Source organism: Meles meles, chromosome 11, assembly GCF_922984935.1.
Source record: "Meles meles chromosome 11, mMelMel3.1 paternal haplotype, whole genome shotgun sequence".
In the NCBI taxonomy this organism is placed as follows: domain Eukaryota; kingdom Metazoa; phylum Chordata; class Mammalia; order Carnivora; family Mustelidae; genus Meles; species Meles meles.
In genome coordinates this window covers 49314631-49339429 of record NC_060076.1, presented here as the reverse complement: position 1 = coordinate 49339429, position 24799 = coordinate 49314631, and the positions used below count along the sequence as shown (strand labels likewise).

At 40.6% G+C, this 24799-nt stretch overlaps 1 protein-coding gene across 2 annotated transcripts in view; it reads left to right on the top strand.

Moving 5' to 3' along the window:
* Nucleotides 1–24799, top strand: part of FOCAD (focadhesin) — a 301972-nt gene that overhangs the window by 56782 nt on the left and 220391 nt on the right. For both annotated transcript variants that reach the window (XM_046023020.1, XM_046023019.1), the window contains exons 5-6: nucleotides 1378–1482; nucleotides 19444–19545. In XM_046023020.1, the coding sequence (XP_045878976.1) occupies nucleotides 1378–1482; nucleotides 19444–19545 (207 nt within the window). The remainder of the gene's footprint in view (nucleotides 1–1377; nucleotides 1483–19443; nucleotides 19546–24799) is intronic.

Genomic DNA, 24799 nt, shown 5'->3' with positions numbered 1-24799 from the left:
GGAAAACTTCCAGTATTGTAAAAGATACACTAACTAACACTTCACAAAGCTGCTGGAAGTGATTCCAGTGAATTAAGTCCAAGTCTTGTCCTAGCCAAAAATAAACGGTGATTTGTAACTTACTCTGTTTTGGATAGCAAATGACAGTGCATGTTAAACACTTAAGGAAGTACCTAGCTTACAATGGATGCTCCATATGTATTAACAACAATGATTTAAAAAATAATTCCTTTTTTTCCCCCATTTAACATGCAATTTTTTTTTAATTGCTATTTTTCATTCCCAGGGAGAACCTTATATAAAAAGGGCAGGCTAATTTGTGACAACATGGATGAGCCCCGGAGGGCATGATGCTAAGTGAAATAACCCAGAGAAAGACAAATATGAGTGATCACACTTATATGTGGAATAAAAAACAACAACAACAACAACACAAAAACCGAACTTGTAGAAACAGAGTAGAATGGTGGTTGCCAGGGGCTCGGTGGGAGATGCGCGGAGAGGTGGATCAGAGGATACAAACTTCCAGTTAGAACACAAGCAAGTTCTGATGTGTAGCATGTTGCCTAGAGTTAACAATACTGTGTCATATCCTTGAAATTCCTGTGGATAGATCTGTAGCGTTCTGACCCCCCCAACCTCCAAAAAATGAAATAAATTATGTGAGTTGATGCATGTGTTAATTATAAAACGATTGCCTGTAATTAAGTTACTGTATGCATATATCATATTGTACACTAAAATATACTGCAATAGTGTTTGTCAGTTTTAATTCAGGAAAAAAATTCCACGTCACAATTTTAAAAAATTAATAATAAAATCAAACTTTCTTTCTTTCTTTCTTCCTATATATTATCTTCCTACTTCTTACAGAGAATAAAGAAAAAATTTAAGGTTTTCCTCCCCACTCCCATTAACTTTATTTTATGGGGGTTATTTGCTCTGAATGGTCCCCTGGCCCACTTTTTTGAGTGGCTAATCCATTTCATATGTCTGGTTATTATTCATGGTCTACTAATATTTATAAATGAAGGACTTAATTATTCAGTATGGGTACCTGATGTGGTCACCGCCTGCAATTATGTGGGCTAATGTTTATTTTCTCCTGATTGATACCCACCAAGTGTAGAGAGGTGATTGATAGGTTGGTGGTTTGATTCCTTGGTTCCACTTCTCCTCTTTTAAATGTGTGGGATGAGAGCTGTCTACCTTCAGGCCTCTTGGCAGCGCGGTAGAATGAGGGAGCTGCATGTGGGTGGTTACTCTTCAGTGTGGGTGGCAAGTGTTCAGTTATTTAAAAATGGTAGATGTAAGTACCTGATTAGAATATTCACTTGATATCTATAGCATTTAACATGTTGTTGTATTTCTTTGCAGGAATACACATGGCCTGATAAAAGCCATTATGAAATTATTACAAATGCAAGCTCTTAAGGAAGGACAAGGAGGGGAGAAGAATATTCGGAATTTGTATACTATTAGGTATGCCGTTTCTCCTTTAAAACAATTTGTGTGTGTGTGTGAATTATTAACTAAGTTATGAACAGATATGCTAATCAATTAAGAATTATTTAATTCAACAGTGATGGTGGGTGTTGGATCTCTCAGGAAGTTACTAATTCAAAGACATAGAAGATGGAGATAGAGTTGAAAACATGCTGATATCACCATTGTGGATTTTAGGGTTGCTTCCTTGGAATTGGAATCTGTTACCCCACATTCTTTCTGCTCTGGGATATTTATAACTATCTTCCCAATACTATGAAAACTGAAGAGTTGATTGAGCAGATGTCCTGAAAGCAGGAGGGGTTTAGGTTACGTAGGAGGGTACTGTACATAGTAATAGACAATTTAAGGGTTAATACCCAGGGCAAGCTTGGTAGGTGGGAGCATTGATTTGTCTTTTCTTTGTCATCTATATAATATAACATGGTAGAGTTATGTTAAAAAGAGAATACACATAGCAACAATTTTATTTTTTTTTTGGAAATACACTGGATTTTATTGAGAAGTTTGGACAAGGGAAGACATTGTACTTACTTGTGAAGTTGACCCTAACCATTGCCTTGAAGGTCCCAGAAAGCCGTTTGTTAAGAGAGGGGCTCCTACTTCGTGAGCAGAGTGCCCCAGAAGATGCCATGTAACTAGTGTATGTGGTAGAATCCTGGGATCAAGCCCTGTGTCGGGCTTCCTGCTCAGCGGGAAGTCTGCTTTTCCCTCTGCCTGCTGCTCCCCCTGCTTGTGCACTCTAGTGCTCTCTCTCGCAAATAAATAAAATCTTAAAAAAAAAAAAATTTTATTTATTGAGAGAGAGGGAGCACACGAACGGGCGGAGGGGGGCAGGGAAAGAGGGAGAAGCGGACTCCCCACTGAGCAGGGAGCCTGATTCGGGGCTCGATCCCTCGACCCTGGGATCATGACCTGAGCTGAAGGTAGCCGCTTAACCAGCTGAGCCACCCAGATGCCCCTGTTTATAATCTTTTTTATTGAGTACATTATTAAGAGTTTAAGTCGACTTTTTAACAAGGGAAGATTTTCATTTTATGTATTTTTTTCTTAACTTTTTTTTGAATATCTTCAAACAAATTTTGGAAGAATGTAGTACAATGAATTAGTTAATTCATTGTTAACTTATTAGTTAATTCAAAATTAATTTATTTTTGAACTGGGAAGCAAAAGGAAAATTATTTTTTTGAAAATACCCTAGAGACTTGGGGTATGTAGAGTAAACTTTTCCAAAATGATAAATATGCTTTTCTTTCCTTTTTTCCCTTACATATTGTGGTGCTCTGTGACATAACAAGGTTTTCATTTCAGCTTTCTCTCTCATCCATTGCCTTAACCAGAATTGAAACTAAGAAGAAGATGAGCAGATCTTAATATTTCTAGATGAATCATAGAAGAGAGAGAGAGAGAGAGAGAGAGAGAGTGTGTGTGTGTGTGTGTGTGTGTGTGTGTGTGTTTTAAGAATTTCAAACTCTTGGGCCAGAGTTCCAGGATAGAGGATAAATCCCGGGGCGTCTGGGTGGCTAAGTCGGTTAAATGTCCGACTCTTGGTGTTGGCTCAGGTCATGATCTCAGGGCCCTGAGATGGAGCTCCCCTTGGAGTTCAGCTCAGCGTGGAGTTTACTTAAGATTCTCTCCCCGCACTCTGCCCCTCCCTTTGCTTTTGTTCACTCTCTCTCTCTAAAAATAAATAAATAAAATCTTACCAAAAAAAAAAAGAGGGAAGAATTCCATTGTATTGTTCAGTGGGAGTTATTTATTTTAAAATAGGAACACCATTAAAGTTTTAAATTTTTATATAAGTTTTATTGAGATATAATTCATATACCACAGGACTGAGCCATTTAAAGTATACAATTCAGTGGGGTTTTCTTTTTTGTATAATCACAGAATTACGCAACCATTGTCATAATCAATTTTAGGACATTTTCACATCTCCCCAAATTCCTCACCCCTTAGCGGTCACTCCATATTTCCGTCCTCCCAGTGGGGTGTTTTTAATTCACTGGTTCCAAACATTAGCCACTTATTGGAACCACCGGGGTGTGCTTAAAAACAAGCATCAGAACAATCAAATGCCCCAGATCAACTGCATCAGAGTCTCTGCCATAAGGCCTGGGCTTTTGTAGTTCTTAAAAAGATTGCAAGTGGTTCTGATTGGTATGTCAGCTGCTCTAATGTGCATGCTAATGGCAGGGGACCTCGTTGAATGGCAGATTCTCTTTCTTTAGGGCTAGGGTGGGCCCAGGATTCTCATGCACCAAGCTCCCAGGTGATGCTGACCCTTCCTTCCCTCACCACATTATGGGTAGCGGAGCTCTGCCTCGGTGTTGGTGGTACCAGGGAGCCTGTTAGGAGAGTGGGGTCTCATGCTCCAGCTCAGACTACCTGTGTCGGCACCGCGTTCCTTTTAGATTTTGCAGGTAATTCACAAGCACCTTAATCCGTAAGAAGCTCTGGTTTAGATGTCGGTAAAGGGAGATTTTCTGCCAACTGAAGGGTTAGAGTTTTCCTCCCTTTCCCAGTGATTGTCCTTACCCTGTGTGAGTACCAGACCTTCAGTCAGCTGTCACGTTGCACCTGTTTTCCTGCTTTATAATTCATTTTCTCTGCTAGTTCTTCAGAAGACAGTGGGTGCAAAGTGTGGAGAGGGAACCCAGTTTGAGGAGCTGAAAATCATACCGGATACATAAATTGTGTCTTTAGAGTGGCGGCACATTGAGAGGTCCAGAATCTATCACCTGAGTTGGCATAATCCGGTAATGTTAATGGAGAGCCCTTATGTGAATGGCTGTTTGGCACTATAAATCAGGAGAGTGTAATCGAGTGTCTAAGAGCCTTAAGTTCCTCCAAGAGGGGGATCCTGGATGCCGGGGACAGAGGAGAGGTGAGCCTGAAGAGCAGACCCCCTCAGGAGAGCTGTGATTACCTGAGTCAGGCATGAAATGTCATGCTGTTTCGAACTTTCTTTGTGGTGTGTTGGTTGGCAGTACCCTCCAGCTTTGGAGAAGCAACGGAGGAGCTATGTGTGAAAGCATAAAAGGATTGTGAGAAGCCCAGAACTCCATGGAGAGGCGTTCCCTGGTTATGCTGGAAGGTGAATTTCCAATGGAAGTAGTAGGACAAATAATTGCAAGCTTTCTGGGAATCAAACTCCCCTGTTTTTTACGGTACTAAGGACCTGGTTTGCTTACAGTTTTGGAGTTTGCGCATTTTCCACTTCTTCTTGGACTGATAGCTAATTAATTTGAATTGTAGTACAGTAGAAGGTGTGGTTTTTATTTTATTATTTTTTAATATTTTATTTATTTGACAGAGAGAAATCACAACTAGGCAGAGAGAGAGGAGGAAGCAGGCTCCCCGCGGAGCAGAGAGCCCGATGTGGGGCTCGATCCCAGGACCCTGAGATCATGACCTGAGCCGAAGGCAGAGGCTTTAACCCACGGAGCCACCCAGGTGCCCCAATATGTGGTTATTTTAAATGGATTGGTGCTGAATTTGCTTACGTTACCCCAGTGTGGAAGGGAAGGGAGGATGCTGTGAGGACCGGAAATGAGAGCCTGAGCCGGTGGCTTCCCCTGATTCCTGTGAATTTCATGAAAGGAGCTCTAGAGAGGGTATTCTCTTTGTTGAACCTAGAGCTCAGTGGTTCTCAAACGTTCTGTGCCAAAGAAGTGCCTGGAGAGCTTGTTAACAGTACAGATCTTATTCAGTGGGCTTTGCACCAGGCTTAGGAATCAGCATGTTTACCCAGCTGCTCAGTGATCTGGATATAGGTCAGCTGTGGTTCACAATTGAGAAATATTGCTTGGGGCTGTGGGAGCTTAAAGGTACCACATATAAGCCGCAAGGAGCCCCTTGGGGATACACTGCGGTGGGGGGGATATTGAGGGGCTTAAGCCTGTCTCCTTGCCTCTGTTCCCTATTGGGGAGCAAAAAGCCCATTTCCCACTGAGCACCAAGGCACCGAGTTCATCAAACCACATCTGCCACGGACAATAGAGAGTTCAAGATCAGAACCAAAGAGCATTTTTAAAGGAAAAATAGCCTAGGAAGGGCAAGCCAAGTACAAATGCAAGAGACCATGTAAGAGATTTAAACCTCATCGCTCTGTTCAAAGAAATAATTCTGTGGCCCCCGCAAGTGAGTGTTCTTCATGGTCATATGATGGATACTTGTTTGAGGCAGGAAAGGAAGAGAGCCTTCCACAGCTCTCTTAAAAAAGCAACACTGGTTTTCAGTGTTTTCCGTGCATCGGGAGCTCATGCTGAGAGTTTTTGATGTGTACGTCTGGAACATGACCGGAAACCTGCATTTTTAACGAAATTGAGATGCACAGGTATTCAACTGACTGTGCTTTGAGATACATTAGACTAGAGTGTGTATGGCTGGTAAAGTTCATATGGCTCAGCTGGACCCTTCTTTAGTTTTGTGACTTAAGATTAAATGGGGATGTTTATTTTATTTTTTAAAAAGATTTTATTTATTTGACACAGAGAGTAAGAGCACAAGTAGGAGTAACCGTCAGAGGGAGAGGGAGAAGCAGGCTCCCCAAGGAGCAGGAAGCTGGACTCGGGACTCGATCCCAGGACCCTGAGATCATGACCTGAGTCGAAGGCAGCTGCTTAACCAACTGAGCCACCCAGGTGCCCCTAGATGGGGATGTTTAAATGCAACTTCAACTCTGATGATTTTTAGGATGGGGTTAGCTGGAGGAACACCACAACACATTTATACTTAGCATATGCCATGTGTGAAACTCTAGGTGCATGAGTCTTTTTTTTTTTAATCTTTTTTAAAAAAATATTTTATTTATCTGACAGACAGAAATCACAACTAGGCAGAGAGGCAGGCAGAGAGAGAGAGGAGGAAGCAGGCTCCCTGTGGAGCAGAGAGCCCGATGCAGGGCTCAGGGCTCGATCCCCAGACCCTGGGATCAGGGCCTGCGCCGAAGGCAGAGGCTTTAATCCACTGAGCCACCCAGGTGCCCCTGGGTGCATGAGTCTTGACTGTGGCTTCACAGTAGGGCCTTTGAGGGGTTTTATATTATTATTATTATCTTTTTAAGATTTTATTTATTTGAGAGAGAACAGAAGCCGGGTGGGGGTTACTGGGGTGGGGGGAGAGGAGGGGCAGAAAGAGAAGCAGACTTCCACTTATCAGGAACCCCCGCAGGGGCTGGATCCCAGGACCCTGGGATCATGATGGAGCGGAAGGCAGATGCCCAAGGGCTGAACCACCCAGGTGCCTTGAGAGGCTTTTAAATGTATGGGTGCCTGGGCTTTTCCTAGAAGGACTGGAGGGTTTGCCTGAGGCATTGGTGGTTATTCAAAGCTTCCTAGGTGGTTTCCAGTCAGCTGGTAGCAGGGAGAACTGCTGGCCAGTGGTTGAAATGAGGCAATAGGGGTTCATTGTTGCTAGACCTTCAGATCTTTCAGTATTAATAACATTTTATATGAAATCTCCTGACTACTGAATGCTGGAAAACAATTCAGATTTTTAAAAATATAGGGTAGGCAGACAAAACACATCTGTTCACAGGAGGCAATCCAAAGGGCACCAGCTTTGTGACCTGTTTTAGGCATTTAATAGTTTTCAAAATCTTAGAAGCTCTTTTCTACCTGTGAACAATTTTTATAATAATTGCCTTTTTTAAAGGTTTATTTATTTATTTTTGTAATCTGTACACCCAATGTGGGGCTTGAACTCGCGACCCCAAGATCAAGAGTTGCATGCTCTACCGACTGAGCCAGCCGGTGCCCCTCCCTCTATCCTGTCTTTAAAAAACTGCTGCTAATGTATCCTCTAGTTTAGGCTTACCTTTCTTCTCCCCCTTTTGTTTGGTCTGGATTTTCTGTTGGTCAGCTTGAACTCCGTTTTTCTTCCACCTTTTCTTTTTTTCTATTTTTTGTTAAAGATTTTATTTATTAGAGAGCGCGCGCGCGAGAGTGGGGAGGGTCAGAGGGAGAAGCAGACTTTCTGCAGAGCAGGGAGCCCCATGTGTGACTTGATCCCAGACCCCGGTATCCTGACCTGAGCCAAAGGCAGACGCTGAACCAACTGAGCCACCCAGGCGCCTGAACTCCATTTTCCTGTAACACGGTTATATTTAAGTTACTTAAACATTCTCGAATGTTGACCATAGAGAAAGCACAGCAGAGAATGGATCTGCAGCAAGGATTTCAGTTTTGAGAAAGAAATAACTAAACTGAGTTTTTACAATTCATGGAGGCTCATTTTCTTAGTTGCTTTGTAATATGCCATCCCCCCACCCCCCAATTTTATCATGTGCTTCTGCCTTTCGTTTTTCCTCTGCATATTCATATTATGGCAATCTTTTCAAGATCTCTCTTCCTTTTGCTGAAGTGAGGAAATAGCTGTGAATTCATGAGCAGTGACTGCTTGTTCCAGAATTCGTGCACCATTCTGATGTGCCAGACAGTGGCTGACATGCACACATAGCAAATGTTAAGAATCTTATTTGTGGAAAGGTTTGGTCTGATCAACATCAAGCTGTACTTTCTGAAATTAGGGAATATTAAATGCTTTTGGCAGATGGTGTGCTCTGAATGGGTGAAGAGGCCAAGGGTAATGGAGGGTTATACCCTGAGCGGATTAGTTAGGCACACTCTATATCTCTTTGGGCAGTGTTATAGTTTATTTAGATAATTTTTTTAAAAAGATTTTATTTATTCATTTGACAGGAGAGAGAGAGAGGACAAGGAGGAGGAGCAGCAGGGAGAGGGAGAAGCAGGTTCCCTGCTGAGCAGGGAGCTGGATGTGGGGCTCCGTCCCAGTTCCCCGGGATCATGACCCGAGCTGAAGGCAGACACCCACCCAACTGAGCCACCCAGGTGCCTCTGGAGAGTTAACTTGAAGAATGTAAAGATGTGTGTCCTGAAAGCTGAAGTACTTTGTAATTCATACTGATCTTTTTCACTCAGTTCTTAAGGCAAACACTTTCATCCCTAGGTCTATAACAAAGAAAAATGAGAGTCCTAAGGGAAGGACTGAGACGCAGTGGGCTAAGACCAGTTTGTGGCTGAGGACATCAAAATGTAGCCCTGGTTTTAATTTTGATAGCTAGCTTTTTCTCAGCAATAAACTCCTTCTGCGTTTTCTCTCCTACCCATTTTGAAGAATGAGATGGAGGCAGCGGTGGGAAGAGCACAGGAAGGGTGTTGCAGATCTAGGTGGAGGTAGGTGCCTCTGTGCTGTGTGCTGTGGTGAGCGAGAGCTGGTGTGTGGGAGGCCCAGTGGCTGGAGACAGAGCTCAAGGGAGGGAGAGGCCACGATGGAGGCCCTGGACAGGGGGTGTGGCCTAGGATACACAAGATCACGTCAAAGACTTGGGGTTTTAGTTAAAGAGTAGTGGGGAGTTTTGAAGGTCTGTCTTTTTAGCTTCTTTGGAAATAATTTCAAAGTTCCAGAAAGATTGTGCAAATAGTACAAAAGACTCCCATATACCATTTACCCTGATTCATGAGTTTAATACTTTGCTACATTTGCCTTATCATTCTGTCTATTCTGTATAATTCTTAAAAAACATTGGTGAGTAGATTATATGTCTTCAACAGTGTATTTTCTAAGAACAAGGGTATTCTCATATAATCAGAGAAGTTATAATACCGAAAAAATTTAACATCTATATAGCAGTCTATAGTCCATATTCCAGTTTTGTCATAGCATCCTTTTATACATTTTTCCTTTTTATTTTTAGTGTGTAAGATCTAATTTAGGATCTCTTGTTACCTTTAGTTGTCCTATCTTTTTAGTCTTTTAAATTCTGGAAGAGTCTCTTCCTTTCTTTTTCATGACATTGACATTTTGGAAATCTATAAAAGTGATGCCATGTCCATCTCAGGATATCACATCTGGAGATACTGATGTTCATCTCATCCCTAACTAGTGGTTTTAATTTAAAAAAAAAAAAAAAATTTTTTTTTTTTTTTTTTTTTTTTTTTTTTTTTTAAATAAACTCTGCTCCCATCCTGGGACTCAAACTCATGGCCCCAGAATCAAGAGTCACATGCTCTACTGACTGAGCCAGCCAGGCACCCTTCAGTGGTGTCTTTAATTTTGGTTACCCAGTCAGGGTGATGTATGGTTTCTCTACTGTAGAGTTAATCATTTTTCTCTTGTAACTAATATGCAATCTGTGGAGAAGACTCTTGGAACCATGGAAATAGACTGCTCCTCATTATGCCCCCAATCTCTCAACTGATTTTCACTGTGATGCCTTCAAAATGGTGATTTCAGTGGAGAGGTGGAAATGATAGGAATCCCTGGAAATGCACTGAATGTATAGATTCTGATTTAGAAAGCTTGGGTGTCATCCAGTGTGTGTACCTAGAATCTATATACTTTTTAAAAAAGTCTCCAGGGATTCAGATGTGGAAATAGTTTTAAGAATCACTGGATGAATGGCTAAAATAACCAAACAACATCATGGTATTTCATAGTGATTAGAAAAAGATACAACTCTCTTGCCCCCGACATCAGCATCTTTAAGAATGAGCGTAGTTGTGGCACCTGTGTGGCTCAGTCGGTTCAGAGTCTGCCTTCGGCTCGGGTCATGATCTTGAGATTCTGGGATCGAGTCCCAGTTCGGGCTCCCCGCTCACGGGGAGTCTGCTTCTCCCATTCCCTCTGCTACTCCCTATGCTTGTTCTCTCTCTCTTTCTCTCTCTTTCAAATAAATACAGTCTTAAAAAAGAAATGGGTGTAATCAACCAGGTGTATTGAGATAATAAATGAGATTCTGATTTGAACTTTCTCCCTTCATAAGGGAAATTCAGTTTAGTTTGTTTCTGTTGGTGGTGTACTTCACATGAATTTTTTTCTAAAATCAAGAATAGGGTAACTAAATTTAAGATAGTATATGACTGAATTAAATTTGAAAATTTTTTAATGTTTGTTTTATTTAAGTAATCTCTGTACCCTATGTGGAGTTCGAATTCATGAGCCCCAAATCAGGCATCACCTGCTCCACTAACTGAGGCAGTCAGGCACTCCTGAAACATTTTTTAATGCATTTTTTTGGAGATATAATTTATATGCCATAAAATTCATCTTTTAAACCATATAGTTCCGTATTATATCCACTAAGTTGTCTAACCATGATCACTATCTAAATCCAGCACATGTTCATCTCCCCAAAAGAAGCCTCATTAACAGTCATTCCCTAGTATTCCTTACACCCAATCCCTGGAAAACACTACTTTTTTTATATCTGTGGATTTGTCTCTTCTGGACATTTTATATAAATGAAATTCTTACACTATGTTGCCTTTTATGCCCTTCTTTTTCCACCTAGCATAATGTTTTCAAGGTTCATCTATATTGAATGGCTGAATATTATTCCATTGCATGGATATACCACATTTTATTTATTCTGTAGTCTTTTTGTATGCTTACCAAGTCAAGTGAATTTTTAGTGTTTTTGCCTTTTACATTTATTTTGGAGGTAAGCTGGAGGTAAGTTTGGAGGTAAGTTATGGAAATAAACTACTTAGTCTTTAAGAGTAATTAATGTTTGTATGCTTACCAAGTCAAGTGAATTTTTAGTGTTTTTGCCTTTTACATTTATTTTGGAGGTAAGCTGGAGGTAAGTTTGGAGGTAAGTTATGGAAATAAACTACTTAGTCTTTAAGAGTAATTAATGTTGGGGCGCCTGGGTGGCTCAGTGGTTTAAGCCTCTGCCTTCGGCTCAGGTCATGATCTCAGGGTCCTAGGATCAAGCCCCGCATCGGGCTCTCTGCTCAGTGGGGAGCCTGTTTCTCCCTCTCTCTCTGCCTGCCTCTCTGCCTACTTGTGGCCTCTCTGCCTACTTGTGACCTCTCTCTCTGTCAAATAAAATAAATAAAATATTAAAAAAAAGAGTAATTAATGTTATATGCAAGTGATGAATTACTAAATCTACTCCTGCAATGAATATTACACTATATGTTAACTAGAATTTAAATAAAAACTTGAAACAAAAATTTTTTTTAAAGAGTAGCTGTTTGTTTTTCATTTCTATGCAGATTTCTGTATTACATTACATTTATTTTTTTTTTTACATTTACTTTTTCTTAATGAGGTTGCTTGTCATCCTGTGATTCTTTGAAAACTTGACTGTCTGACGGGGCGCCTGGGTGGCTCAGTGGGTTAAAGCCTCTGTCTTCGGCTCAGGTCGTGATCCCGGGGTTCCGGGATCAAGCCCCACATCAGGCTCTCTGCTCGGCAGCAAGCCTGCTTCACCCCTCTCACTCTGCCTGCTTCTCTGCCACTTGTCATCTCTCTGTCAAATAAATAAAATCTTTGAAAAAAAAAAAACCACCTTGACCGTCTGGAGCTTTTTTTTTTTTTTTTTCTTTTTTGAGTCAAAGTGAACATTTTGCTTTTGGGCGAGCTGATTATTTCAGTAATTGAATATATTATCTAAAAGGATTCCCCTGAGATGTAGCTGTTTGGTTTTATTTAGCATAAAATAAGCATGACACCATTATTAAATCATCTGTACTACACAGTCTACTTGCCATAAGGGATTGGAACCAGTAGAATACATTAATATATTAAATTTTGCTGAAGTTACAAAAACTTAAGTACTTGGTGAACTACCATATTGGGGTATGTCATATATAACCTTTTTTGGGCGGGGGGAGATTGTGCTTTGTAGGTTTTTTTGAAAGCAGGAGTTTAACAAGCCTGAATTGCAGTAATCACCTTACCCATACTTTAATTCTCTGGTATTTACTGTTTTTTGGAGGGAGGGTATAGGCAAGAACCTTCTTTGAGAATCTCATAAAAGTTTTGATCCTTCCTTAGAAAATATACACACACACACACACATACATACATGTCCTTAAAATTTTGTGTATCATTTCGGACTTGTGAATTCTTGCTTTAATAATAAAGGGACATCTTCATAGAAAAATCATGAAATTAAATACAAGTTAAGAAGGGATTATCAGCATCAGATCTGACTCTGAGAAAGCCCAGCAGAGTTAATGATAAGAAAGAAGCCAGGGCAGTAAGAGGGGAAGCATAGCCATTACTTTCCAAGGGCCATCTGGCTCTTTGCAGTTTAATGCTTTCTGTTGAACTGCATGTTTTGCTTCTGTTTTCATTTCCTCTTTTCTCTCCTTTTTCCCACCCAGGGAAGTCTTTGTTCACAGTTTATGGTTCTAATCACCTGGGGTTTGCACTTGGGATTTATATTCACACCTAAAGAATAAGCTACACATATTGTAGGGTCTTCCAGTTAAGTGACTGCCCCTAGAAAGTGCTTTTAAGTTCTTCTAAAGGTGAGATGTTTAATTTAAAAATTGCTATGGTAATTTGGTGATCACTGTCTTTAAGGGCATAAAATGTCCTTCTGGCCTTCTTAGCCTATTTATCTTGTCTCTAGTTTTTAGTATATGTGCTGCTGAAGTGAGCACTTGTCTCTAGTTTTTAAATTTAATTCAACTTTATTTATATATATATGTGTGTGTGTGTGTGTGTGTGTATGTGTGTACTTTTTACACGCATGGCTGAACTTAATAATAGAAGTTTTTTTTTTTTATATTTTATTTATTTGACAGAGAGAAATCACAACTAGGCAGAGAGGCAGGCAGAGAGAGAGGAGGAAGCAGGCTCCACGCGGAGCAGAGAGCCCGTGTGGGACTCGATCCCAGGACCCTGGATCAATCATGACCTGAGCTGAAGGCAGAGGCTTTAACCCACTGAGCCACCCAGGTGCCCCAATAATAGAAGTTTTAAAACCCTAAGTATTTGTTTCCCACAGTCTTTACCTTCTACCTAGAATCATTTTAAACTTTTGACGTTGGCACACACCTTTGTTGTTAAAACCCTGCCTCTCAAAATAGGGATCCTGCAAAAGGTTCAGTATGAGGGCAGAATCAATTGTAATATGAACTATGTTTTTGAAGAAATCTCACACTTTCCCTCTCTGCCTTATGGACCCAAAGAAAATAGATTTGTCAAAATTCATCCACATGTCCACATTGAAATACTTTTTGCTCCAAAACTTTTCTTTTCCTGGTAGCTTATGTGGAAAGGAAAAATACATGTATCTTAAAAATGCGACAGGATAATTCCCAGTTATTGTGTAATTTTTCTTTTTTATTCTATATTCATTGTGGAATCTTAAATTTTTGTTAGGCATTTTTTTTTTTAATCTTAAAATCTGTGGGACTTTTTTTCTTTTTTTTAATCCCTTTTTGGCTTCTAACCAGCACTTTCAAATCAAAATTCAGAGCAGGTAGAGAAATGCTTTTAAAATGCATATTTGATGTAGTAAGTGCTATGCTATGCTTCTGAAAGGGCCTGGGTCACAGCTGCATACATGAAAATGCATGGTGACTGTAGGCATTGTTTCCTCACACAGAAAAGGCAATCTGTGTCTGTCGCTGAATTTATGATGTAAATCAAATCCTCCTGTTCCTGTATTTTGCGACGGAGCAGAAAGGTTGAGGTGACCTAAAGGTTACAAATAACTTTTGCTTTTTGATTTGCCTACCGCAAGACGACTTTTTTTTCTCCCTCTTTTCTATTAAGATTGATGTATTTATACTTGGAAAGGTGAATCTGGTTACATACCTTATTCTGTCATTGCCTCGGTGCTAGTCTAGCGGAACCGCGCGTTTGTCATTCCTTCCTGCCCCCACTCAGTTCTGTTAGGATGCGTGTACTGCGCTGTGTTGTTGACAATATTATTAAAGGGTGGGGAGGACTCAAGTATTAGGTACCAACTCTGTGTGCTTCCTCTGTGCGTTTTATCCCTGAACAATGTGGACTTTGAAACCGCATACTAGAGGCACTGTGAGACGTTGGTTTTTCATGATCCAGGGAAAGAGTTTGAAAGGTGCTTTGGGGAGAGCCTGTGTGTGTGTGTTACATTTATTGTAGTTGTGCCTCGGCACCAAGAGGGAAACCTAACAAGAGTAAGACAGATCCAGCTTTCAGGCAACTTCTGCTCTGGTTTAAGATACAGACCAACTGCCGGAGAATCAGGACGGTACCACGTTGATGGAGTGTTCTTTGTGCTCGGTACAATGGAAATGCGTTACTTACAATGGCAGTTAAGACATTTATAAATCCTGAAATGGGAAGGTGCCAAAGAACAGAGGACAAATCGGTTCCTCCGTGGCAGAAACAAAAACCACACGGTGAGGGAGAGAGCAGAGGCACTTGAGGCCAATGAAGGGTGACCAGATAGCCTGGTTTGTATTGATTTTAACCTTTAGAAACAGTGCTCTTCTCTTTTAAGAGGAAATCAGAATCTATTGGAAGTCTCGGGAGTTGGAAAATTCCGACTTGAAAATTTGTGCTCCTTCTTGGCTCCATACTTCTCTCTGAAATAAATATGGTATGCTTTATCTCTTTGAGATTAGAAATAGGAAATTCCTGGGGCACCTGCGTGGCTCAGTCGGTTAAGCATCTGCCCTTGGCTCAGGTCATGATCCTAGGGTCCTGGGATTGAGTCCCTCATTGGGCTCCCTGCTCAGTGGGGAGTCTGCTTCTCCTATCCCTCTGTGCTCGTGCTCTCTCTTTCTCTCTCTCTCTCTCTCAAGCAAATAAATAACATCTTAAAAAATTAAAAATAAAAGTAGACTCCTTTGTGAGGTCTAGATTTTATTAAACGTTGGCCTTAGAGCCACCTAAGCTTGGCCTAGAATTATTAACAGTTGAGAGCCTTCTGTGTTGCTTTCTGCCTTTCCAGGGTTTGGCTCTACCTCTAGTCTGGAGCAGAGGTCTGGAGTCTGAGAAGGTCAGGGCTTTAATGGTTGGCTTGGGTTGTATATCTTTAGCACCGGAAGGTTCTTAGTCTGATGTCTTCATTTTGCAGATAAAGAAACTTTGCCCAAGAGAGGTTAATTCTCTTGCCTGAGATCACATGGTTTGTTGCAGAACCTCAGTGTAAATCCGGAACTCTTGACCCTTTCAGTTCCTTGCTTTCCCTTCACTATTTTCCCTCTGCCTCTCTACTTGCAGTTTTTCCTGAGATAGGATTGTGGCAGCCTAACAGTAAGTGATTCCAGTGATGCTAGGTAGGCACTGCTTATATAAATAATAATGATGACTGTGTCCCACCATTGTGTTTGTTACTCACAACTTGCATAGCTTATTGTCTGCCATTATTAATTTTATAAGTGATCAGGTTGATTGTATGGTCAACCCATCTATCATTTTGAATAAAGTATTATAGTCAACTTTTTTAATAACTTGAGTAGCAGTTACAACTGCTTAACCTTAAAATTTCACTTAACTGATGTGAAATTTTGCTTGGTGTTCTTTTGTACACGTTCTTCTTTTGATCAGCAGTGCTTCTAATGAAGAGCAGAGGTGACTTATTTAAACTGTGGACCCTTCCATTTACCTTGACCTTTCTCAGTTGGATATACTTGAATGAAGTGGAATGGCTAACGAGCAGTGAATGAGAGGGAGAAGGAAAAGAGAAATCTTAAATAATCCATAAATTTAATAATCCCCACATGCATCAAGATTGAATTACACTTACCCTTATGACGTCTTAAGTGTTCCAAAGATAATATTTTAAATAGGAAAATTACTATTTTCTATCATACCCAAATTAGTAGGTATATTATTGAATACTGTTTATTTTGGAACATGATTCTGTATTTTGCAAAGGAATAATTTTCCATGAGTTTTCCCTTGAAAATTCTGGAGTTTCTACTGTGTTGTGTTGGTCTTGTGCACCTAATGTTAATATTTGAGGACTATATTTCCATAAGAAACTTACAGTTTGAGTATGATCGATTGCTTTGGTTCATTGCAAGGAAGGGTGAAGGTGGAATCAAGTCTTTTTCTTTTTTTAAATAGCTCTGGGATGGTACCATGGTTTAATCAGTTTTGTGCCTTCTCCTAAGTGCTTGTCATTTTACAGTAACGCAGTGGTTCTTAATCAGGGGGCAGTTTTGCCCCCCAGGGACATTTGGTAATGTCTGGAGACATTTTTCACTGTCATAACTATATTGAATGCTATTAACATCTTGTGGGTATAGGGCAAGAATGCTGCTAAATATCCTTCAGTGCACTGGACAACCCCCAAAAGAGTTCTCTGACCCCAGATAGTGGGAGTGCAAAGATTGAGAAAACTTCATGCATGGCAGTTGTACCATCAAGTATATTGAATTAGAAAATGCATTCATTCTGTTAAGCTTTCTATATTTGTATTCGCATACCAATTTGATGATTCACAAGGGAGAATTTAGCTCTTTGCTTCATTATGCTCAAAGTAGTAAAACAAAATCTTGGCAACTATAATTGATTTTAGGTTAGTTGTACTCAGTTGAAATAGTATAATATTATCCAATGTTAATCGCTAGTAAGATTCAGTGTTCTTATTTTGGACTTCCCTTCTGCCCCAAGAGAGCTTCTTGGAATCAAGATTGTGTATTATTCTCTGCAGTATGTGTACTTGGATCTGACCTCATCAGTTCTTTGTGTAAAAGTTAGTGTAAATCAGTAATTCATCTGGATAATCCCTATTCTCCTATATTCTACTTTGTCTTGTCTTTAATGTTTAAGTCTGAGATACTAAATAGACTTTGTTGAATCCAATGTCTAGCAAACCAGGCCTTCAGCTCCATGCAACAAAGCTAGAGTGGTTCCCACAATCCCAGTGAAGTAGAAGTGAAATTATATTGGGTGTATGTGCAGCATTTCTGATCCTACTTTAGAATTACTCCCCCAGGGGTGTCTGGGTGGCACAGTTGGTTAAGCGACTGCCTTTGGCTCAGGTCATGATCCTGGAGTCCCGGATTGAGTCCCGCATTGGGTTCCCAGCATCATGGGGAGTCTGCTTCTCCCTCTGACCTTCTCCTTTCTCATGCTCTCTCTCACTCTCTCTCAAAAAATAAATAAATAAATAAATAAATAAATAAATAAATAAATAAATAAAATCTTAAAAAAAAAAAATAAGATTACTCCCTCTGGGACACCTGGTGGCACAGGTGGTTAAGCGTCTGCCTTTAGCTCAGGTCATGATCTCAGGGTCCTGGGATCAAGTTCTGTATCAGGCTTCTTGCTCAGTGGGGAGCCTGCTTCTCCCTCTGCTTGCCACTCTCCCTGCTTTTGCTCTCTCTCCCTCTCTGACAAATAAATGAAATCTTGGAAAAAAAAAATTACTACCTCTTATTTCTTTTGACCCGATTTAATTTGGACAAAAGTTTTAAACTGTAGATAGAAAACAAAACAACCCTCCAAAACAGTAGATACTTGAGGTTTTTTTGCAGGGAGGGGGTGGTGAGGAACGAGGAGGAAGGAATGACTTACAATGGAAGAGTATATTGAAAAGCATGTAAGTGCTTTATGATCACATACAGTGTGTGATAACAAATAATGATGTGATAACTTGTTGGGTTTTCTTCTTAAATAGTCATAAATGCCACCAGTAAGTGGAGGATTAACGGATGGTCCTATGTGATGTTCCTCATTTCAGTGTGGTGCTTGGCAGGAGGCAAACCCATACCGAAAATGATAGCAGGTGTTGTTCTTTTATTTTTATTCATGTTTCCTGGAACATGACCTACTGAAGTCTCAATCTTTTAAGTCTGACTGATGTGACATTCCTGGGAGACTGTCAGGATCTGTAACGTTTGTTAATATCTGTGGCAACTAGAGTAGAAGCAATTCTAGGTGGGTTTCAGTGCCAAAGAGTTTGGAATTTGGAAATAGGATTTTTTTTTTTTTTTAAAGATTTTATTTATTTATTTGACAGAGAGAGATCACAAGTAGACAGAGAGGCAGGCAGAGAGGGAGAGAGGGAAGCAGGCTCGCTGCTGAGCAGAGAGCCCGATGTGGGACTCGATCCCAGGACCCTGAGATCATGACCCGAGCCGAAGGCAGCGGCTTAACCCACTGAGCCACCCAGGTGCCCTGGAAATAGGATTTTGATAGGATTTTTGAGTGTTGGCAGAAATCGTTTGAGTGATCCCTTAGCAATGGCAGTCATCCAATCAGTCAGAAAGAGCCTGTGCTGTGACAAACAGGAGGGTGGCAGGAAGTGACGTTAGTGCCTGGTAGGTCAGGTGAGGTTGAGGAGCACGTGAGGTGGTGGTGTAATACACGGGAACTGTGGAGTCTCGTTAGAGCCGTTCCTCTCGTGAGAGTTTCCATGTGAAGGACCTGCCATGCTTTTCTGTTTAAGAGAGCGAGGAACGCTCTCACCAAAAAACTTCCTGACTCTTCACCTCCATCTTCTGGGCTTTTTTCCTTGTAGTAGTTCTCAGCCCTGGCAACACGTTAGGATTGCTGGAAGAGTTTTTAAAAATAGCTAATGACTAAAAATGACTAATAATCCCAGGACCCTGGAATCATAACCAACTGAGTCACCCAGGCACCCCCTCTTTAGGTATCTTAATGGATGTAGCCTAAATAAAAATTCTCATTCTTGTTCAATAGAAATTTTAAGAATTTTCAGTTTGGAGAGTTTATTTTGAGATGGGAGAAATGTTTTCTTTTTCCTTAAATATGCTGGGGGAATGGAGCCACACGCTAAGAACAGGGTAAGTAGGAACTGGGAGGGAAAGAGTGCTTATAAGGTGAGGCAATGTTAAAAGAATTAGAACCTTCCAGACTTGGAAAGAGAGGAAGAGGAGGTGGCCCAAACCTTCCAGGAATGGAGAAACCAAGGAGATGGATAGGACCGAGCTCCTGGATTCAGGGCTTGGCCAAAGTCCCAGGGTTGCTGTGTGGCAGACTTTGTGCTCTAATTTGGATCCCTGAGACTCAAAGTTGATTCTTTTTTCTGCAAAACAGGTAGAGGAAAAGAATGTTAGTTCTAATCACCCAACTCTGCAACAAATGGTAGTTTTGCATCCTGGAAAAAAGTTTCTAGATGGCGTTGGCTCTTGTTGCCGTATTTGAATATTGAGAATTTGTAGTCCGGAAATCACAGCTTCCTATGTGACTTTTTGTGCTTTTCAGAAATCATCCTCAGCCTTTGATCACTATGCTTGAACACAGACCTGATTGCTGGCCGGTACTTTTGCAGCAGCTGACGGCTTTTTTCCAGCAATGCCCTGAAAGGTAATGTAGAGTAAAATAAATGAGGAATATGGAATGGCATATGCTTATTTTAGAGCTTTTTTTTTTTTTTTTTAAAGCTGCTTTGACTATGTTGTTTTCTCTTGAAGAAAAGAAGTGTTTTAGAATAGGAGATAGTTGTGTTTTTTAATAGTAAAAGGCAAAAAAACCAAAATCCACCAAAAAACAAACAAAAAACCCTCAAAAGCCCTACCAGATCTAATTAATGTTTGAAATGGTTGAAATATTGAATAGGAGAAAAGCTATTAAGGAAGTTAAGGCTTCCCTGCTTAGTTGGGAGTCTGCTTCTCCTTCTCCCCCTCCTCCCCGCTCATGCCTTTTCTCTCTCAAATAAATAAATAAGCATTAGTTACTTAGGAAAGTTGACTGGAAATATTTGGTAAGCTACTACACAACACATAGGAAAGATAGCTTCTTCCCCCTGGAAATTGATTAGTGAGTGATCTCTCCACTGGAAACCTTCTAGTTGGGATCAAGTAATACTGCCATGTGTGGATTTCGTTCAGCTTCACCAGGATGTTCTGATGGTCCTCAAAACTAACCCTCCTTCTTCCATTCATGCTGACTCATATCCTCATTTCTTTCTGTGGCTTTTGCCACCTGTTCCTAACTGGCATCTGTGCCTCCAGTCCTGTCCTGCTCAGAGTGATTCTCTCAACATCCATCAGGGTGTTATATCAAGAGAGTAGATCTTGGGACGTCTGGATGGGTCAGTCCGTTGAGCATCTGCCTTCGGCTCAGGTCATGATCTCAGGGTCCTAGGAATGAGCTTTGCCTCGGGCTCACTGCTCAGCGGGGAGCCTGCTTCTCCCACTACCTTTACCTCTTTGTGCGCGTGCACTCTCTCTCTCAGAGAGTAGACACAGCGAGAGAGGAAACACAAGCAGGGGGAGTGGGAGAGGGAGAAGCAGGCCTCCTGCCGAGCAGGGATCCTGATATAGGGCTCAATCCCAGGAAGGACCCTGGGATCATGACCTGAGCAGAAGGCCGATGATAATGACTGAGCCACCCAGACACCCCTCAGATAAATAAATCTTTAAAAAAAAAAAGAAAAGAAAAGAAAAGAAAAGACAAGAGAATAAATCTTATTGTATCACTCCCTTGCTTAAGTTAACACAGTTGTGGTTTTCAAACTGCACTTGCATAATGTGGGCTGAGGATGGGGACTGCCCTTTACCTCGTTAGCTCTTTCTGTAGAACCTACATGTTGATACCTTATGGCAGCTTTCTACCGGCAAACAATAGTGTGGCTTCCGAAATAGTTGGAAAATCCCTGGACTATACGGTAAAATCGAGTTTGTTATGCCAGGCTCTCTTTCTTACACAGTTTCAACCTATTTCCCCAGTTTTCTCTTGACTTACTGGTTTATGGATGGTGTATTCAGCGGTACTTGGACTTGCTTTCGGTTCCACACAGAGAGCCATGCTGTTTCCTTTCCTCCATGTCTTTGTTTATCAGTCCCTACCTTACTCTTGAATTTGACTCTTTCCTGACTCATTTCTCTCTTTTAAATCTCCCTGCTCAGAAGTCCTTGCTCACCAAGCTGAATGAGGCGTCTGTTTTATGTGGTCTCATGGTAACTTCAGCTGTGATTTGTAACATTATTGTACTTCATTATTGTACTTATAATTCTTCTCTGGGAAAACTTTCTGAGGTCAGGGACTATGCCTCATTAGTCTTTGTATTAATAAAACCTGGCCCATTTCTAGATGCTCTATAAATATTGAATTTATGTACATGAGGTGCGTTGCAGAGGGCTTTATAATATATAATATTACTGCATACTTAGTACCATCATGCAAGGTCATGATAGGACACCATTCCCCCAGATAATCCAACGCCTGAGTTACATTCACCACGCTAGCTCCATTCATTCATATTTTCTTGCCCTTGAAGGTCTTATCATGTCCTATCCATACAGTTTCTTAGAAAACCATTTCTGAGTCCATAATTTCAGTGTTAGATGGGATTTCTAGGCACGGTGTACTGCCACAGGAAGTTTTAAGGGACATAGAGAACCTTGGATCATCTGCCAATGAGAAAGTCAGTGTGACATTTGGATGATAGCTCAAGGAAACATCACTAACCTTTATTCCCTCACCTAGGTTGCATTTTCATTGGTAAGATATTAACGTTTCCTAAATAAGTTTTTGTTCATCTTTATCGGAAAGTAAAAATAAACTTACACATTTTTAATTTTTATTTTTTTTTTAAATTTTATTTGACAGAGGGAGACCCAGGAAGAGAGGGAGCACAACAGGGGGAGTGGGAGAGGGAAAAGCATCTTCCCGATGAGCAGAGAGCCTGATGTGGGGCTCAATCCCAGGACCCTGAGATCATGATCTGAGCCGAAGGCAGACGCTTAACAACTGAGCCACCCAGGCACACCCCCCAAACCTATATATTTTTTTAAAGGAAATTTCTTGCTCTTGTTAAATAGATTAGGATTTTTTATAAAAGATGCTGCTGCTGTTGTGCCAAATTTATTATTAAGCTTGTTTTTTTTTTTTTAAAGATTTTATTTATTTGACAGAGATCACAAGTAGGCAGAGAGGCAGGCAGAGAGAGAGAGGGAAGCAGACTCGCTGCTGAGCAGAGAGCCCAGTGCGGGACTCGATCCCAGGACCCTGTGATCATGACCTGAGCCGAAGGCAGCGGCTTAACCCACTGAGCCACCCAGGCGCCCCTGGAAGTTCTAAATTAAATTTATTTGCTAAGAATAATTTCAGTTGCCTCGTGTCCACTTTTACACTATGGGGTTACTCTTTGCAGAATGAAATTGATATTTCTTGTTGCATTTTTCAGCAGACCAACCATTAGTTTCCTGAGATTTCATTTTAGAGCAAGTTAGCTTAGGAACTTCAGTTGTTTGGAAGGTAATGAAGGAAGATTGGTGATTTAATTTGCTAAGAATATAAACAGTGATTCACAACTAGGGAAGAAGGCAAAATGTTGTGATGAGAGCTTGTATTCTGGCTCTTCCTGTGTTAGGAATTGTTGATTAGCTGGGTTCATTTTTAATATGTAGATGTCCTGACATGACAGTGTATCTTCATGCTAGATTTTTATGGGCATTATTTTCTAATTATATTCTGCATTCATTTATAGAAGGCCTGCGATGTTAAGACCTGAGAATTGCGTAAATGGTCAATGACATCATTGTCTCTAGGCCTGGTACTTCCAAGTTTATCTAGTCTCACATATAATTTCTCAGATGAAGGAATGAAGGAGAGCAACATCAAATGACTTTCTCAGGGTCACAGGATTAATTACTGGTTGAGGCCCAAAGCCTCAGTTTCTTGACTTTCATTCCAAGTTCTTCCCTACCACTTCTCCCTCTGTGAACATAAAGACACACTTGGGTGTAGATAGATGCACACACAGTTAGTTACGTTTGTAAACATTCTTAATCACTTTGGGATTTCAAGTTGTCTGTTTTATTATATTTCTTTTCTCCTTCAGACCTGTCAATTTCATACCCCACTGAAATGACTGTCATGAGATACCACCTAGGAAATACAAAATCTAAAATCAGGACAGATTAAACCAAAGAGATTTTAATTTTTAAAAATTTTTTATTTAGTCATTTATTTATTTATTTATTTTTAAAAAGATTTTATTTATTTATTTGACAGAGATCACAAGTAAGCAGAGAGGCCGGCAGAGAGAGAGGGAGGGGGGAAGCAGGCTCCGCATTGAGCAGAGAGCCCGATGCAGGGCTCCATCCCAGGACCCTGAGATCATGACCTGAGCCAAAGGCAGAAGCTTAATCCACTGAGCCACCCAAGCAACCCCTAGTCATTAATTTATTTTAAAGATTTTATTTATTCATTTGATAGAGCACAAGCAGGGAGAGTGGCAGGCAGAGGGAGAGGGAGAAGCAGGCTCCCCACTGAGCAGGGAGCCCGAAATGGGGTTTGATCCCAGGACCCCAGGATCCTGCTGTGAGCCAAAGGCAGATGCTTAACTGACTGAGCCACCCAGGCACCAAGTCAAGGAGATTTTTAAACATCATATTGTCCTAATGAAGCTCAGCATTATGTCCGTGATGTCAAACAATAATAGCCTCTTGGAAATAAGTTTCTTTACATGAAACCTGCAGTTTGCCTTTAGCATCTCAAAGTAGGAGAAAACGGATAAGCTGTTTGTGGATGTTCTTGACACCTGGATAGTGTTTATTCTTTGGGGAAGGTGTTATTAGAGACGCAGAAACAATGTTTCTTAAATTTCTCTTCTGGAAACTTCTTCGTATTCTAACCTACACATACATCGTCTGCTTGCTTGATCTATGAAGATTTTTTTAGTTTCCTCAAATGGATGGTATGATAAAAGGCGTGTTTCAGTAAGAATTATGAACTCAGAAATCCTCAGAAGTTTTTTTATAGATTGTGTAAATATTTGTCTCTTGAGAAAAAAATCCCTCCAGCTTGTGAGCTCCATCAGATTGAGTATTTTTTCTGTTTCTTGCTTTGTTTCTAGCACATAGAAGGGTGAATGGGATACTGTAGGTACTCGGTAAATTTTGCCAAGAGAATAATGAGTAAGTAAATCTTACCAGTTTGGTAACTTGAAAATATGTTAATGGTGTTTTGAAATCACATTGCTGTTTAATATATAGTTTTATAAAATTATGTGTTAAGCATAATTGAAACAGCATTTCCTCATTGAAGTATTGTCTCTCTACCTTTCTTTTAGAAGTTTTCACTCTATGTCCTCCAGTCCAGGAACAGAGCTGATTGCCACTGTTAGATTGTGTACCTCTTTTTTTTTTTGTTTGAGGGAGACAGAAAATCCCAAGTAGGCTCTGTGCTCAGGCTTGATCCCATGACCCTGAGATCATTACCTGAGCCCACACCAACATACTTAACTGACTGAGCCACCCAGGTGCCCCTAGACTATATGCCTCTTAAGGATAGATAATGCCAGGTACCTGGGTGGCTCTGTTGGTTAAGCGTCTGCCTTCAGCTCAGATGATGATCCCAGGGTCCTGCGATCGTAGTCCCACATCAGGCTCCCTGCTCCTTGGGAAGTCTGCTTCCTCCTCTGTCTCTCTGTGTCTCTCATGAATAAATAAATAAAATCTTAAAAAAAAAAAAAGATAATGCCTGTTCACCTTTATAGCTTATCTAATAATTCCTTATATATAATAAATATGAAACAGTAAAATAAAATTATGATATCTGATGCATGCTAATTGTAATACTACTCTATGATGTAGTATAACTGAATCAATTA